General features: G+C 40.6%; 1 protein-coding gene across 1 annotated transcript in view; it reads left to right on the top strand.

Moving 5' to 3' along the window:
- Nucleotides 1-18,859, top strand: part of CAMKMT (calmodulin-lysine N-methyltransferase) — a gene marked incomplete at its 5' end in the record, with an annotated part of 171,828 nt that overhangs the window by 127,923 nt on the left and 25,046 nt on the right. Inside the window, 4 exons of the mRNA XM_010134923.1 lie at nucleotides 6,063-6,123; nucleotides 9,062-9,116; nucleotides 10,191-10,254; nucleotides 15,449-15,515. Coding sequence (XP_010133225.1) covers nucleotides 6,063-6,123; nucleotides 9,062-9,116; nucleotides 10,191-10,254; nucleotides 15,449-15,515 — 247 coding nt within the window. The remainder of the gene's footprint in view (nucleotides 1-6,062; nucleotides 6,124-9,061; nucleotides 9,117-10,190; nucleotides 10,255-15,448; nucleotides 15,516-18,859) is intronic.

Below are 18,859 nucleotides of genomic sequence, written 5' to 3' on the forward strand. Positions count from 1 at the left end.
TCTTCTATTTCTTCTGGGGTCCTTGTACCTTTTCAAACTCACTTAGAGCTTTCCCGCTGTGGAAAAGTAAGCTAGCCATTCTCCCTGCCTCAAATTGCTCCTCTTCCCAGGGCTTAAAAGGTGCTCTGCCACGTGCAAAAGGCGGGTGCAGTGAGGCAGGGGTGTAAGGTGTTGCTGTAAAGGCTATTAAATCCTCCTCTCTTTTCACACCATCTGCATTTATCGCTGGAACTGCTCACTTGCAAATACACTTGGGGTAGATTTCAGAATGCAGAGCCTGGGGTTAGACAACTGGACTTTCAAAGCAGGTTGGCTTTTACATTGACGCTTGCGGGGGGGTTTAAATGTCCAGAAGGGCGCAGTACTCTGTCACTGTTCTCCTTTGGAAAATCTGCTCTCCAATTAAATTTTGTAGGAAAACAGTTGTACAATTCCAGGCATGCCGTCTGCAACCAGCTTGGTGATGATGACCCCTCTTTTGTCTGCTGCTGCTGTAGGTGCGTGTAAACTGAAACTTGAGGATGCAATGAAATAACAAGAGTTTTTTCAGTGGTTTTTTCCTCACTTAGCAATTCCCTCTATTTTTTCATTTGACTGAAGTGACCAGACTTGTCTTTAGATTATTATGGAAGTAATTTTTCTATGGAAGGTCCCCACTCTTCTATTCATGCGTTTTATGGCAGCTTAAAGCTGCGGCATTAGTGCCTTATTACATGTGTTTGGTTTTTAGATTCCGACCTTAGATGGGTTCTCGGGTAACCTGGGTTACTGATTATCCCTTCATCCGTGTCGCGTTTCGCATGCTGTGTGAACAAGTGAATAAAAATAAAAACTTCCTGATTATACCAAGCAAGGCTTTTTATGATAAAACTGTATTGAAAAGGGGCTCAAGGTATGGAGTCTGAAGCAGGTTGAGAGCTAGAAGTATTTTTGCGAGCTATCCATGCGAACGAACTACAGCGTGTACAATTAATTACAAAGTGGTCTTTACTCGAGCAATTACTCAAATGAGAACAACCGCGTTATATGTTACGAGCAAGGTGTGTTTGGCAAACATACACTGTGCATCCGCTCTTACTTAGTCTTCATTGTGCTAGTCAGAATTTCATAGTGTTTCTTTGACTCGGAAGTGAATTTTAGTGGGCTACTGACAGAAGGGCTCATGGTATTGGTTAGAGCCTCATTTGGAAATTCACTCCAAATTACTGCGCAGTCGAACCTTGATTTTTGACGTGCTCTCTTACTTCTTCGGGACCTCCAGAAGGTGGTGGGGTCATCCACACAAAAAAATCATCAGTTACCTTCCCTTGTGACTAGACTATAAGACATAGTCAGTAGAAAATAAGGTTTGATACTGTAAAACTTGGATCGTAATGATGCTGCAGTAAGAGTGGAAGGACCTTATTTTAAATTCCTAGAATAGACTTTTCCAGTAGATACATTAGTTTTGGGGGTTTTCCACCCACTCTACAGCTCTTTAGTAGAGGAGATGGGGAACCGTTACCCGTCTGGACATGTAGTTAATTGAACACCTCTGCACAGTCCTTTGTGGTGCCAAAGGTTTTTCTGCACTCCACCAGCGATGTGTCTTGGTGTCAGGATGGATAAAAAAGTACTTTTCTTAGTGTCAGGAAACAATTCATCGTTGCTCAGTGCAATCGTTGGTGCTTTTTTGGGGATATTGTTCATCTCTTTGCCCATGATGCTTCTCTGCCTCTTGCTTTGATGAGTTTTTTAAGGCAAATAAGGTGATTTCATGTGGGCAAGAATCAGGACATAGTAGAAAAAAAGATCTTTTTGAGTGTATTCATCTGGGCGAAAATGACTGACTTTTCAAATTTAAATTGTCTTTGCTTTTGTGGGTTAAGATAGGAATTGTGCAAAATTTACTTGAAGCATCAAATGAATAGAAAGACAACTCGTCCAATAGCACGAATAAAAGAGAAAATTTGAGTTTTGAGATCAGACATCCATATGTGTGGCCATGCGAAGCACTGGGGAAAAGTGACAATATTTGCTATTTGGAAAGGAACTTCTTAATCTCCTAGCATGACTGAAGGAGTTGCAGGACAGCTTTATACCTCCTGCTCAGGTCTTTGAGGGATGATTCACCAGTCACCTCCCACTGCCCCCGTGTTTCCTGTGTGCAGCGTTGGCAGACAGTAGAGCAGAGTTCTGCTAATCTTACGCTATCCCAGTTAAAGTTACCCGTAGCTACTGCAACTCCTTTGGAGTCCTTGTGGAGCAGCACAGGGATGGAATGGTTCTCTCTGTCTCCTTGTTTGGTTCCCAAAATTAGGACAATAGAAATTCGTGATTTCATCAAGTTCTTGTGAGGTAGACTCCATTTCTGTGGTGAGATTTTATGGCATGGTGGTAAGTGCTGTAGAAATACCTGTGTTTGGTGCGCCTCTGCCTATATAGCATTTCTCCTTACATCATCATACTGTTCAGTGATAACGTTTTCCTACCCCTACGACTGTCATAAGCATCATGGAACTGTCTGGAAATAGACATCCTCGTTCTTATGGTGCATTTGTAGTGGATCTCCTTCTCCATCCTGATGATGGAAGGGTACCAGCCGAGAGCAGGCGTTGTTCCGTGTGCGCTGTCTCTCCCCCATGTCTTCAGACACATCAGATCACAGCCCTTCTTGAGGCTCTTCTTTAAACACCAGCAGAACTTATTTTTCTATTTCTTTCAGTAGAGATTCGATGTTTTCTTGCTACTATTCTTTGATTTTGCATTGTAGTTATCAAGGTGATAAAGAGTTTTAAAACCTCCAGTAAGTGTCGCGTTTCATTGCGTTGCATTTATTTCTGCAAAAAGAAACTCTTGTTCTTCTTTGTTGTCTTGTGCAGTGAGATTTTTATTCTCTCCATCTAGGAGTTGTAGTGTACTTCCAGCCTTTTAAATACAAGCATCATTTGGGGGCCTTTTGATATTCTTTGCCGTATGCATGTAAATAATTGACTGCCATGTGTAAGTAGTTGCACATGCAAATAGGTGCCCATCCAATGAAATGTATTTCAAATCAAATTCATAAAACGAGAATAATTTTATTTTAAATATGAAAGACTCATTTTAAGTGTGTTTGCAGGAAACTTAATCCATATCCATATGTATGTGTTTGCAGGAAATAAATTGTGCTTTTCCCAACCTCGTGGTGGTTGTTAACGTGTAGGAATTGCTCCGTTTCTGCATTACAGCTGTGTGTTTTCTGACAGAAGCGGAACTATCTTACACTTGCAACTTCAAAATGTAGGTCATTGTGTTGGTGAATGTAGGTCAGTCTGAAGGGGAAGAAGACAGAATGCAAACTCCTCCACACGGATCTTTAAGCTTATCCCTGTTGTGAAGGTAAAGAGGCTTACCTACCTGTTCAAGCACGAGCAGCTTTTCCTTTTAATAAATTAATGCAGGTATTCCGGCTTCTTGGCTTAGCTGGAAGCACTGTGTGCTTCCACACTTGAGACCTGTGCTCGTGAAAGACCTCCTGACTCCTGCTTCTTTAGCTGCCATCCACTTAGATCGTTGCTGAGGGGATACTTCCTTCCCTAGGGGGAAGGGAGCAGGGAGGAGAGTCGCGTGCATCTGCCTACAGAGGAGCATTGTCCTTCCAAAGGTGCTTTACCCTTCTCTCAGCGCAGGGCTACCCGACACACCTGCAGTTTCAGCCGGTATCAACACTGTCCTGGTAGAGGGGAAGGAACGGTGACCCCTCATAAAAGCTGTAGTGACACCTTGCCCTTTCAATGACAGCCGTAGAAAAGTGAGAGACGTTTGGCTGAGGGTACTGAAAACGCAGATGTTGAAGGATTTGGCTACAATTGACAAGTATTTTTAAAACTCGCTCAGGCTAAAAGTTTGCTATAATAGGTTTTAGGTTTTTTGTGTTTGTGGGTGTGGGGTGTTTTTTGTAATGTGAGATACAAGTATTATAAATGCTATTAAATTAGCTGTGTCTCCACTAAATATTAAAAAAGCACTTTTATTGCTGGAGTATACACCAGTCACTGCAAACGGAAACATTCTTTATATTATACACTAAAATATTTCAACAGTTATTATATTTATTGCAAAATCTGTCATTTTAGCGTGTTTCAATGCTCAAAAGCATTGAAGTGCTCAAAAGGGAGATGGAAAACCCTGTACAATTCTGAGTGTATGTTTCACTGAAGAGAATGGGTAGTCGTGTGTGAATATTTCGCTTTAACCCTTAGCAAGTCTAAGCAAAATCACATTTGCAACACCTCACCAGCCTAAATTGTCATAAACAGGACAAACACCAATATTGCTTTAGTGGTTTTGTTGTGCATATCAATCATCACTCTATTTTTTTTAACCTCTAAGATCTTTGTCATGCAGAAGTTATATGCAAAGTTTTGGCCAAATCCTGTGTAGGCTTTTGCTCTATCGGCGTGCAGACACCACAGTCATAAATGTTCGTTATTCACCACTACGAGTAAGGGGAGCTTGGAGTACTGACTGGGTGCGAAGGGAGAATTATCTATTTGATGGTTACGGTAATTTAAAAGGAAGACAGTTTTTCTCCCAAACTTCTGCTTCTATTAAATACCTTGAGGAGTTTTTAAAGTCTTAATAATAAAAAACTATGAAGAATGGTGTAAAGGATGCTCATACATAGTAAGCTGTATGGAATTCAGTTTACCTGTCTAGAAAGATTCAAGGGATGCTCCCACATGTCTGGTTTTAAGTTTACTGAAACCATCGAAGCGGCTGTAGTTCATAACACTGTGTGTTATGTATGGAGGCTAACCTGGTTTTTACCTGTGGATAGACATGTAAGCGTGTGTTTTCATTGCTAAGCAACCACAGATGGAAACCACGTTCAACCATAATTTAGCTGCATACGCCTCTGATTCATCCTCCCTTGGCTTTGCAACCTAAGTCAAGTGTCTGAATACGAGTCTGTTTTCCCCAGGCTCCCTCCAGCAACGGAACTGGTGCCTACTGGAGAGCGTGGAAGCCACACAGGGTCTGTGCTGCCCTCTGCATGGGCCACGGTGCTTCAGTTTAATGTTCCAGTGAGATGGGAAACTTGCCTGGCACAATAGCAAGTTCCGGGAGAGAATGGTGGTGAAGGGTTAAATTTGTATGGATGCCTCCAAGGCTGAAAATGAGCAGTGCAAGTTTTGTGATGGAATCTTAGAAAGTTGTGAATAATACAGATTAGAAGAAAAAAGAGTGTGATTGTACCTGTCTGTTCCCATACGGGAACTTGTACGACCTCAAATGACAATGGCAGGGAGACGGGTACAAAACAAGAGTGAGGAGGTGTTTCCTTGTACAGCACAGTAAAACCCTGGTGCTTCCTGCCATGGGACGTTGTAGCTCCGGAAAGTTTGCCAGAGCCCGCAAAACAACTAGAAAAATACTTTTGTGACTTTAAACAGAACTTAGAGCTTGTATCTTCTGTCCTCCTGAGGAACTTGAGCCACAGCTAGAAATCACGCTGTGTTACCGTCCTAGTCCTGTATTTGTCCTTAGCATGTGTTGCTGATCAGTGTCCCCTACAGTCAGACTGATGCTTCACCTAACAAAACCTTAGAGAAAATGAGCTAAAGAAAAAGAATCTGTGAACAAACTAAGTGACCGTGGAGGACAGCTATGGAAAATGGAGGGGGCTTCTGTCCCCTCTTAGAAAGCAACTCCGAGGCAAGGTGGCCCTCACGCCTGGCCTGGTGCAAACAGTTTGATGTTCCTGTGAATCCCCAAATGTCAGAAGTTTCACAGAATTATGATTTATATAATGTTTAAAGTCTTGACAGTTGTACGTATGGGTGTAGATACATGTGTGTGTGTATCTATAAAGTGAATTTCCAATCGTTAGCCGGGATGGAATCTATGAAATACTCAGTTCCAATGCTTAAATCAGAAGTACTCCCTGAAAAGTCTTTCTTGTTTCTTCACTCCTTGGCATTATGGCAAATATAGAAAATTGAACAGTTGGTAGAGGTTTGCAAATGCTAATATGTATTCAAACCTTATTTTAGATTAAAAAAAAGTGTTCTAAGGCGGTGAATGTCTTTGTTTTATAGGTCTCTGGCCATCTGAAGAAGTGCTGGCTTACTACTGCCTAAAGCACAATGAAATGTTCAGGTACAGAGTTCAACATAAAAAGATATTTTCCCATCTGTTAGGTTTATTGTATCTGCATGGTAAAGATTGCTATGATTTAAGTCTTCCGATGAAATTTAAAATGTTCAAGGTGAAAGCGTGTTGCTTTTAACAAAGAATTCTGAGCTGCCTTTGGGTACTAATATTGCACAGCAAGCTTTCTGCTATATGTCAAAGGCTTTTGATTTCCACTCAAGGCGTTTTATTTCACTTTGATTTTTGGGAAACAAAAGTGAAGCTCCAATCGATCAGTTCTGATTGTGAAGGTCAGGAAAAATAAAAGATATTCTTTAAACCAGCATTTGTTGCAAAAGCAAGCAAAATATTACCTGATAAAATACATAATAATCACTGCATATAGCAACGGGGGAATTTGCATCTGCATTTAAGTTTTGTGAAGCAATTTTGAGACATTCTGCACTTTTAATTGGTTTTGTTTTTTCACACTTTCTGAACGTGTAGAATACAGTTATCAAGACTCCAAGGGGAATACCTAAAACATAAAATCCATCCTGCATGCTCTCTCTTTCCCCTGGAGTACACAGAGCTTCGCACTTGGAAATCCTTGAAGTTTCATTGTCCGGAGAATGAATGGAGTGCAAGAAAAACCAGTGTAACACTGCATTTGGAGGCATAAATTGTCTTTTGAGCGAGGCTGCGAGGCTAATACCAAGCAAACCAGCTTGGAGCATAGAAAATCCCCCAGTTTGTGCATGTGTGGTGTTGGTAAAATTGGGAAGACCACGCTCTAAGTCCTCGTCCCTTGTACCGAAGCTGACAGCTTATCGGCTGCGAGCTGGTTCCTGCTGCTTGCTCAGACTCCCCTCTGAAGTCAAAGACCTGGCACCGCACGGACCGAACCACCAGCCGAGTGAAGCCCAGCCCGTCCGAGGAGGCAGCTGCCACCCTGAGTCTGGGAGCCGCTGCTCCTTCCCCCGTCTCACTGGGCACTGCACTGTGTGACTTTTGCTGTCGTGACAGAGTCTCTGTAGCGTTTGCCGTCCAGCCCCACACCGTGGCTCGTACGCTCGGCATGTTCGCAGAGGCTCTTCGCAGCAAACCTCCCTGTGCTGCCCACTGAAAGGGTGTTTTTCCAATTGGGGTGTGCCAGCCTGGGGACTCGGAGGCAGCAGTCGGTCAAAATTCCGTGGAGGAAACAGTTTCATATCCTGATTTCTCAGGGTTACGTTTCTCACTTGAATTCTCATTGATAAAAGTCACTAAATGTTGCCTGAGGGATGTGATCTTTAAAATTTGCTACTAAGGGAAATTCAAGCTGAAATAAATTATTTATATGCATAAATACAAACATGTATATGTGTGTATGAATATGCTTGTATATTATGTACATAAAAATTTGATTCAAAATGCACTAAAAGCCCCACAGTAGATACCTCCCATGTTTATTTCAATAAGCATGACTCTCGTAAAGGATTAAGCGCCTTGTAAATCTTATATATATAACCGTATGTATATACTTTTAATATGTTTGACATATATGGTTTAGAGAAATACAACCTCACGTGAGGGGAAACTCATCATCATTCTGTTTAAATACAAACTGCCAATTGCCCACATCTGTTTTATATTCTCGTTGGATTTATGTACAGCTCATTCCTCTGAACTGTGTCCATCTTTTGTCTCATTTCCATGAAATAGGATAGCAAGACTTTTTTCGAATAAAATTCGTGGAGTCTTAAAAATAAATCTATCCCATCCAGACAGTGACAGCCTGGTCTGCTGGCCTCAGTGAACAAAACAGCAGCATCTCTGTGCTGCCACTGGTGTGCCACCCTAGCTGCTCTTCCTAAACACCCGTGTGGAGTGAGCAGGGAGGTAACTCTTTCACATCAAAGTGGGTTTTCCAGTGTTGGTGTTTTGGGGAAGAAGAAAAGGTGCACCAAAAAAAAAAAAATCGAATCTGTTTAGCTGAAATTCTGTTTCCTGCCTGTCAAAAATATCTCGATGGGGACGTTTCTGCCAGCTGTAACGGTTGCTGCAGATTTAGCTGTAAAGCAGCATGTTCCTAAACTGAGGCTCTGCCTCACCCCGGATGCCGCTTCACGCGGTTTTGGCGTGGGGTCAGCATGCCTCCCTCCCTCCCTCCCTCCCTCCTCCCCTCCTGGGGCAGGCTGTGGCTCTGGAGGACATTCTTTATGGCTCCCATCCGGCACACGCAATCTGCGCCAAACTATATTTCACATGCACGTCTTAACGGCGCGGTATGGTCCAAGTTAAAAGCAGCGGTAGACGGTGTTTTCTGCCCTCCGCTCGCAGCCCGTTCAGGCTCTTGACATTAACTTCGTGTAGTTTGCTGTGGCTTCGCTGTTTGCTGTTCCCATCGCTGTTCATACCAGTGTTGTTTGTAGGTCACTTGCAGTTTTAAGTGCTAATTGAAGGATCGGGTTTCTTCGTGTGCAATTGTTTCGTGGTATACAGCTTGTTTTAAAACTTCTCTCTTTGAATATTAAAAGGCTTTTAGGCATAACTATGTGGGGAGATATAGAAATAATATTAATTTCCCCATTTACTTCTCTGTTTTTGCAAGAATGAATGTGGATTAACATTGTTATCCTTTCCTAACAATTATCTTTCGCTACTCTAGCTAGTTTAGTTCTAAAAGACAGAGCCATTGACAAGGGAAAAAAGGGAACCTTCTCAGATTTTTCAGCTCAGCGGTGGTAATGTTGCACTGAACGCTAATGAGGGAACCCCCACTGGTTTGCCTGCTTTGTGACTTTTCTATTTCATAATTATTTTTAAAACGCAAAACGACATGAGGTAGCCTAGTCATGTCTCTACAACTTCCTGGTAGCTCGGTTCTTACTGCAGATGGCAATTTGTTCTTGTAACATATATGTCTCTCTGACCATTTTCATCTAATTTGTATGGGTTCTACCATTTCCTTTCTCTCTTTCAGGGACCTTGCTGTGTGTGAGCTAGGGGGTGGCATGACATGCTTGGCTGGGCTCATGGTAGGTCTTTTCTCAATTCCAATCCCATTCAGAGGAAGAAACAAAAGGAAAAATGTTCCAGTGCCTCCAACTGCTGGGTCAGAGAACTGTCAACAGCCTCAGCTGCGGTCAAGCTGCAGAGTCTTGAGAGACCTTCTAGATTGACTTGCTTTCGTATCATATTGATTTTATGGTTGCCTCGATGAGCAGAAACATTTTACCTCCGCGTAGTCGATATCTCTTGTTGTGACATTCCAGGCCACGTACGGGCTGTCTTTCATTGCCAGAGCTGAAGCATTTTTCTTTTTTTTCTTTTTTTTTTTTTTTTGTTCAGATTATAGTCCCATTTGCTAAGATACAGGAATAGCCTGGCAAATCACAGTTGGAGCACCATGATATAGCTGCTAATGTTTTGCCTGCATTATTACACCAACAAACATGATCCAGAGCTCTCGGTAATTAGATTCTTTTGAATTAGATTGGCCATTCAGGAGAGTCGTTCACCATTCTCTGGGTTCTGAGTCATGTATTCAGGAGATATTATGTAGCAGTGCAGTGCATTAGACAAGTTTTTATGTCTCTACAAATAAAAGCATATTGTTACACTGATTGGCATTTGACAAACCTGTCGCTCTCATACAATGTGTCGAGGTTACAGCCCAATGTGCGAGCATGTCAAAGCTCACAAAAAAATTACCCTCACAAAGCCATCTGCCTGCAATGCAAAGTTATATGAAGGGCATCAGGCAGTCAGACAGAAGCAAGCTGAAAGGCAGAGTGACAGCCTTGTATGATGGCTCTACTAGATAAACAGAAGCCCGCAAATGAAAGCCTCTCAGAATACCATCATCCGCTGTCACAATGCAATTACGGAACAGAATGATAGCAAGATAGAGGCTCCCGCAAATGGAATGATAAAAGTATTGACTGATTTGATTGAATGATTAAAATAATGCAGACATAAAATGAAAAAAGATTGAAGATTGTTACAGAGAAATAGGTGAGGAAGCATGATACTGAAGGCTTGTCACTCCTGTCTTCACTTCCACACAGACAAGCATATTTGCTCATTGTTTGCTGTGCTCTTTTTTTCAGGTTGCTATTTCTGCAGATGTCAAAGAAGTTCTGTTAACTGATGGAAATGAAAAGGCCATCAAAAGTATCCTTATTCAGATAGAAAACTGGTTTGTTGTGCTCGTTCCTTTTTACTGGCTGAGTAACAATCGGTGTAAAGACAGGCAGCATGGGGTATATTAAGAAAAAGTCCCTGCATAAGTAATTAAAAAATAGACGTAGAATATCTCAGAGCTACCGCTTCCCCCACAACTAACACCACATTTTCTTCTTTAATTAAAAATGTACGTGTTGGTATAGAGCAAGTACAGTAGTAAATATTTGTCTTAGGGGTGAGCACTGAAAGATTCCTCTGTGTACGCAGCTCATTGCAGGAGGCGTAGCAGGGAGTCAAACCCTCCGCTCCCCTCTACTGATTTGTTTTTGCAGAGGAACTAGATTTTTTAAAAAAAAAAAAACTTGCAGATACCAGCCTCTTAAAACTTACCCAGCAATTGTAAATGGTCGTAGCTTTTCCAGCGTGTGCTGAAGCACATGGTTTCATTGTTGCTGCTAAGTTATCACTGCCTACAAATTACCCTGTTAGCGTGCTTAATCAATTATCAATTTATCGTTATTTCTCACGATGTTAGATTGCAAAACTCCTCTGTCCCTCGTAGAGAAAGTTTTTTATTATATTCGATTAGAATGAATTGCTATCATGCCCTTCTTATACAATCAGCTAGTTCAGAAAATTGAACTGGACTTTGGCTAAGCGGGAGAATGAGCCAGCATAATTTGTGGCCACGTTAAATATCAGCACCGCACAAGAACAGATATATACAGTGAATACTAATAGCCCTGAGAAACTGAGAGGGGAGAAAGGAAGATACCTATTTGCTTTTGTTCCTTGGTAATCTTTCCATTTGCATTTTAAGGCCGACTAGTTTGTCAGGTTTTGGTTAGTGCCTCATGAGAATTATTTAGATTTGAGCTCCCTATGTAGTTGAGAACTCTGTAATGAGTACTTGGCGGGGGGGTGGGTGGGAAGTTAAACTAATTTGTGGTTTAAAACCATTGCAGTTGCTGATGACTGTTGAAAGAGGAGACATTGCGCTGCAATAACCTTAGCTGCTACCTTTAAAAAGACTTCTCAGAGGTCACTGAGGTAACTATAATTGCTTAAAACACTTGAACAATTCCACGGAAAAAACAACCAATCCTAGTTCATACCTTTATAAAATTTGAGAGAAACCTCACAGAAGTCATCTTTTTTTTTTTTTTCTTTTGAGAATGCAGGTTCTCAGTTGTGCTCCAGGGATTCTTAGTGAGTTAAATTCGAGTTTGAGTTGGTCACACTCGTGTCTCAAGGAGGAAGTGTTCATTACTCTGTGTATTCGAATCAGCATCACCCCTTCCAATCTTTCGTCTATGTCATTACAAAGGTTTAAAACACCAGAGCAAAAGAAGTGTTTTGAAGCGAGCCTAAGAACACAGGCTGCTGTTTTCTAGAAGCACAGGTCTTTAACAAAAGGGCATTCTACCCACAGAAGGCTTCAGGTGAGCTCAGTAATCATCAAGTCAGAAAATACCTTGCGTAGCAGATTCCATAAACATACCTGAACATTTTTGCAATGTAGAAGTCTTCTCCAGCAAGGCAAATTGGCGAGCGCTCAAAGTGCTCCCTCGGTCTGTGGAGTGAAACACATCAAAGTGCGTTTATTCCTGAAAAAGAGACTGTTAATGTCATCTAATTAGCACACCTTAGTTTTTCACCCTATGTTTTACCAATACCTTTTCTTTCCAAAAGTCTTAGGAGAAGCCTACATCTGTATTCACGCGGTGAATCCCTTTCAGAGGAGTGAGTGGTGCAAGGCTCGAACAGGAATTTATTTTTCTTTTTTAACATTTGGTGCTCTGAAGGCTCAGCATTCAAAGTGCTTTTATTGTGTTGGATTTTACAATGGGCTTAATATTAGCAGGGTGCCAAAGTGCAGCAGACTGAGAACTTTTACAGTGTAGGTGGAATCTGTTCTTAAAAGTGCACGTAATAGAATTTATGTTGTGGTTTATGTGTTTTATTGGCTTCAGTAGTAATTTCATTATCTTCTTATGGTAATTTTCTTTTGCATTCTTTTCTACAGTGAGTAGCTCTAACAGAAGTTTAGGCTAAACATGCATCTGTTTCAGCCACGCCAGACTCGCTGAAATCACTATGAGTTTTTAGTGTAATTGGAAATAGTGTGGAAATGACTCATGTCTGCTACTTTTTATTATTGCTGATGGTATTTTTTAATTGTTTAGCATACCTAATTAAATAGATGTGGGATAAAATACTGTTTTCTTTTCTAGATTCTGCTCTTCAGGAGCAGTTAATGCCTAGTATTATGCTTTTTATGTAGGTATCATAGATTAAAACAATCTTGTTTAAAAATTACTGTTTACATCTTCCCTTTAAATTTCTCAGGAAGCTGAAATTACATGCCAGTCATACTATAATATCCAAAAATTACTTTCCAAAAAGTAAAAGTGGTTGTCAACAAAAAAGAAAAAAAAAAATCCCTGTCAGAAGCCAGGAAATCACCAAGCAAGCCTGCTAATTATTCTTAATGGGCAAGATGAGCACATTAAGAAACAAATGAATACATCAGTGAAATGTAATTGAAAATCGACCTGGCAATAGTGCATTGCATCTGAGAATCTGCCTTTGTATTATCATCATCATCATAATTATTGTTGGTTTTGTTGTTGTTATCGCTAGCCAGCGAGCGTAACTAACAGCTTGGCTTTGTGAAGTCTCAGGCTTTTGAGGATTTGATTTTTTCTTCTAATTTTTGGCATTCTTCATCTTATTCTCCATTTCATACTGCCACGTGAGGTATTCACTACGTACGTTTTCAGTATCTTTAGTAGGGTACGTTACTGAAATGTTATGAGTTAAAACCATTTATTAGTATGTATTTATGACTATATAAACACCATTTATGAATTTTAAAATATAGTTATGATTTTAACCGTTTCACTGTGAAATATACAGCTGTGGTTGATGTTAATCAGTGGTGTTATGCCTGAGATTTATAGATGTTTTTAAAACGATATTATGATCTACCAATCCGTTTAAAAGACCTCACCCTGACTCCCTCCTTTTACTTATCGTGGGCAGATTTTAATTGATTAACAGACCATTTATTGCCAAATCAATAAAATAAAGATAGATGTTATTGCCTTTGCAGCTTCATTCAAAACTTTATTGTTGGTTAAGTATGTTTTGCCCAAGGTCTTTCAGGATCGTCTAAAGAAAGTAAGTATTAAAAAGAAAAATAAAGGTATTTCAAGTGAATAGTAAAGATATACATAGGCAAAGCTCTTAGATTCGTGCCCTTTTGTAATTCTTGGTGAAAAGCATTCAGATACAAATTTTCCAGCATTCATAGTAACTATGACATAGTCCTGAACATCAAATCGTATTTCCCCAGAACTCTGGAAGGTTCTCTACTCAGTTCAACATGTCCAAACTCAAGGATGAGGCTCATTTTCAGTGAAAATTTTCTCCTGTTTCACAGAGGTTGTACCTTCAGCCTTAGCTCCCTTTCACACCACGCACTAGTGACTTGATCTACTGTCTGAAAGCATCAATAATACAAAACATTGTCGTGGTGCACTGTAATGGCCATTAAAATATAGCGTATGGATCTTTCAACAGTCCTGGGAAATTTAGGTTAGAAAGGTCATGTTTAGCCTGAATGCCCGAAGACATGGGCTCATAAATTATTTAAAAAAGCTGGTGTTTACACGTTTACAACAATTATTAATAGTTTTGCTCAGTTGTATCTTTGAAGCGTGGTGCAGCTAATTAATCAGCAGAGCTCCTTCTACCTCTAAAATAACTTTGCTCATGGGATTATTTATGCCTTGCTTTTGCTTCACGGGTATAGAGCATTCACCACTACTTCTCATTGCATGTTGTGGGAAGGATTTAAAAGGCAGATCCAAACTACAGAGATTTGTTTAAACCAGTTTTCTGTCGTTCCATTTCTAGTTTTTGGCTTCCTGAAACATCGGTCGTCTTTTCTTCTAGACTGTTTTGCCAGAGGCTTTCCTCAAATAACTCTTCTTAAGTAGCCAGCTGTGTTAGGAAGTCACATTATATGAATTCAGCAAAGCAAATAAAAAGATACATCTGTGATAATTTGAATTAGCCTGACACTAGTGTTCAGTTTTCTTAGAAGAGCACTTGCAAAGAATTCAACATATTTCTTGCACCTACAAATACCCTTCTAAATAGCATGAGATTTCCCGTATCTTAAATAAGAAAGAGAGGCATCATTGTCATCTTTACCAAAAATGGCCTTTTAAGATGATTTGTTATATTTGACAGTGAATCGTTCAAATCTGTGTGGATTCACGCTGGGTGACATTTAGTATTCTCGTGGTTTTCGGTTACTTGCTACGCCTTGTCCTTCCAATGGCTTCTCAGTAATCACAGATGATTAATTATGAAGGTTGTCCTTCTAGGGACAGACGACTGGGCACAGCTTCCCTCGAAACGTGTCGTTGGCAGCCCTTGCTTTGCCCTGCCTGAACAGCTACCCAAATTTGTCACCTCATCTTCCAGGCTGAAAGGTGCTGAGACCTGAGGCTGGGCTGAGAGGCACTGTGGCAGTGTCTCTGGGGAAGAAAAGGCATTTATTGCTTTGCACTATCCTTGAGGGCGGTTCCAAGCTGTTCTCAGGAAAACAAATGGGCTAGAAACTCCCTTGCCTATAGGTCAAGGTGCTCCCGTTGTGTGTTGGATTTCACCCAGACAGAGCCAGGAACAAAGGTACGTGTCCTGTGGCAGGGCAGGTACTCAAAACCCGTGGAGCCTCCAAAGTCCCAGCACTGTTCTCTAGGGATACAGCCGAAAGCTGCACAAACTAAACTGCACATGAGGTGATGGTGCTAAAAAATTTCTGTTCATCTTGGCTGTAATTATTATATTTGTAAAGAGTAGTTGCCTTTAAATGGGGTATGGGAAGTCTTTTTCAATGCCTTCTGTAGCTACAGGGCTGAAAATTCCTTAAATGAAACTGTTAATAGAGGTAGGTGACAAGCGTAAGTTGCTGCGTAGATAAATGGCTGGTGTTTGGAGCAGCAATGTAAAATTTATGCTTCTGAAAAATACTGACTCTTAGCACGGATTAAAGACGACCAAACAGATAAAAGATGTTATGAAAGTATTAACAGCGGAAACAAAATATTTTCTATTATTTTTATTACTGCTCTGCTTTTGTAGATAATTCTTAACAAATGTGCTACAGATGTAAGTGAGATCATCACAAGAAACCAAAATGCAGGAGTATTTAAGGCTCAGGAAGTGTCAAGCCGGTAAGATTCAACTTTTTTACTGATTTTTGCATATGACTGGGTATTTAATGTAAATGTGAAATGTATACCAAAGTGTGATCTCTGTTACTGGTGCTGACACAGATGTCTATCCAATATAAGCAGGTAAGTGACGCGAGACAGAAATTTGGAAGTATTAAAAAGTTTTAATTGCTTTTTAACATAGTAAATATAGTATGATTAATCTTGGTGACATAACCTCTCCTTTTTATGGCTTTTTAACATACACTGTGTCTCTTTAAGCTGTGGTTTAGTGCATGGTTGAAATTCAGCTGTTTCAGAGTGAACATTACCCGTTGTACAGAACTGAATGTACCTAAATCACTGGCAGGTTTCGTTTTAAATAGCGCTGAGAGTTCCGGCTAGCAACAAATCCCGTTTTCCCCTGCGGCAGATATTCTCAGAGCACCCATGGTAGGTGTTTTGGTCGTCCCGTCTGCACAGCCCGTACGATGGTGTCACTGCAGGACGGATGGGGAACGTGGGAGCCAGGCACAGCGCGCAGGGGCCCTTCTCTCATCGACGGTCTCCTAAGGTGCAGGGTGCACCCCGCATTTTTCGCAGAGCGCACCAGCTCTGTTGTCTCTGAGTTCACCCCAAAGGCATGCTCTGAGGGGGGATAGTGTGGCAGGGGTTCAGAGAATTCTGTTTCAGATCATCTCCAGAGCCCTTCCTGACCCAGCCTGGAAGAGGTGGTGGCACTGAGGTTAGCTGTTCCACTCTCTGTTTCGTTGAGGCATCCCAGGTACTGGAGGGACTGAAAGCAGCTGAAAATTTGAAATGTGTTCATCTCTTGTAGTATTTTAAAAGTAAATGGTAAAGTACTTCGTATTTGCGGTACAGGGTTAATAAGAATGAGAAGCTGCTTAGAGATAGCTACCTAAGAGCAAATAGTGCACTTTTATTTTTGTGTCTACATCTTCCCTTTTTGGATGATTCCCATTCCAGAAGGGCTCTCGCTCCTTCTCAACATGACAAAAGTCAAGCTGAAAAAGGGCTGAGAAAGGCAAGCTGTTACAGCAGAACAAGCTTATTCTCACGGGGGGTTAAACCCTGCAGTTTTAGTGGCTATCGTTCACATTGACCCCGTGCTTATGTGGCCATTCTGGCTAGAGAAGTTCTTTAAAGCAAGCGCTTACAGTTAGAAAAACTCTGCCTTCTTGAGGGTGTACGTGCATGTAACTTAGAGAGAAATCTCTGCGTCCTGGTAAGTGCTGGCCGAGCAGACAAAGGCCACGCAGGCCCTAGGAACGGTATTTCGGGTTCCGTGGGCTGAGCTCACAAGAAGAGAGCGGCCTCGGCCACTCATCCCTGCTGAGGAGAGGCTGCTGCTCCCTCCGTCCAGAATCTTTAGATTTTGTGGGTTTCCAGTTGCCATCTACTTCGTATGAGCTTTCCGATTTCATCCCTTGTCAAGACTTCAAACCTGGTCTTTTAGATATCAATCAAAACTGCATTTTCCACCCGGTCCTCATTTACATTTATCTAATGCTTAAGGTCATTTGTGATCATTTGAGTGTATTTCAGCATATGGAATCAGTGAATAATAGATTTGAGCCTCACGCTGTGAAGAAAGATTGTGTTTTTACAAGACATGATGTTGTTTACTGGGTGTTAATAATCACTAATTAATAAACATCTAGACGTCATAAAATGTGGCATTTTAAGGATTTGAAGTGTCTAACTTCTTGAGTGCGATAGCATTTGGGGCCTTACTTGCATAAATAAAATAATTTTTAAAATAAAGTGAAATACTGTATCAGAACGTAAGTCTCATTATAAAGCCATAATTTGATTTTTGGGTTTACATTCCTAAGGCTTTTGCAGATTTATTGTAACAGTGTAAAGTATAAAATAAGTATTCAAATGACTCTCTAATCCCAAAAATAATTATCATCTCGCATGTCTCTATCTTATACACGTTAATAGTTGATTTCTCCTGTCAAAATTGAGGTTATGCTTTGGTTAGTTATTTGAGAAGTGCTAATGGATGGATCAGTCCTTCACATTCAGTAATGACATGTGATGAAGGCAGTAACAAAGTTATTTGAAGAAAAAATTACCATAACCCTCATTCACTTTTCCTACAACCGAAAACCGTAGTTATGTGATGATAAGGGGGGGGGGGGAAAAACCCGCAAGAAAATGTAGTGTTTTGTAGGGAAGAATGCGACAATGGCAGGCAAGGTGACATCAGGTGACTTCTTTTACACTGATTTGCAGGCAAATTAGTGTAGTGATGTATTTAAGTGACTTACTGCCCCATTAATTTAATCTGGAGGAGGCACGTTCCTCACTCTAACATTTCATTTGAGCAGCGTCCAATCTTGCAACTTCACACAGTTCCAGCGCAAAGTTAAAAGACTCTTTCCATGTAAAAGGTAATTCAGAATAGACCCTCCTCCCTGCACCTTCATCACATGTCCACTTTTCCTCGTGCATGGAGCAAAAATTACCAGTATGAGAGTCAGTTTGTGTCCAGGCATTCAAGTCTGGACTTGGAAAATACACCCAAACACGTATGGCACGAAAAGGAACAGTCCAGTCTCAGCCAAGAGAAGCTAGAGTAGGACAACCTGCCATACATTTATTTAGATTTATACAAAATACAGTAAATGAGCACTTATCTAGCTCTCTGCCAACTCTTGATTATTGTTTAAAAGTACAGTATTGTAAGCCAAACTGGCAGTTTGTCGTATTATGTGTTATAATGTAATAACAGATATTTAGTAAACAGTTTACTTCAGCAGTGGATATACAATTCTGTTTTATTTTTAGCTTTCTCAAGTATGTTCAGAATTTTTTGCTTACACTTACTGAAATAGGTACAGTATTTGCCACCAAGTTACTAATAATGACTTGCCATAGTAAGATGAATTATTAAAACCGTGTATGACAGATTTTTTTTCACAGTTCAAAAATTATCCATGAATCACATCGTTTACCCCATAGCTTATCATATGAGTTATCCTGATAGCAGCCTCTGTACCATCAACCTTACGAGTTTGACATGCATTATATCGTTGTTTTGAACATGCCCACCAATGATTAAGTTGGCAATAACAAAGCCAAGGAATCTCTGCTCTTTTTCTTCTCTTTATTTTAATGTGGAAATCTTCCTGAATCACAGGTTTGGATAGTAGAATTTTGAAAAATTGCTGTTATTACAAATGTCATGATGGAAAAGCTTTATCAAAGAGGAAGGCTTGCAGTATAGTCTAAAGGTTAATAGACTCTGTCTGTCTTACCTACCAGGGAATCTGTTCTTCCCTCAGATTCCCTTCTCTGAGGAGACTAAATCTGTAAAGGACGAATTTGTGTACTTC

The sequence above is a fragment of the Buceros rhinoceros genome, unplaced genomic scaffold (assembly GCF_000710305.1).
Source record: "Buceros rhinoceros silvestris isolate BGI_N320 unplaced genomic scaffold, ASM71030v1 scaffold2344, whole genome shotgun sequence".
Taxonomy (NCBI): domain Eukaryota; kingdom Metazoa; phylum Chordata; class Aves; order Bucerotiformes; family Bucerotidae; genus Buceros; species Buceros rhinoceros.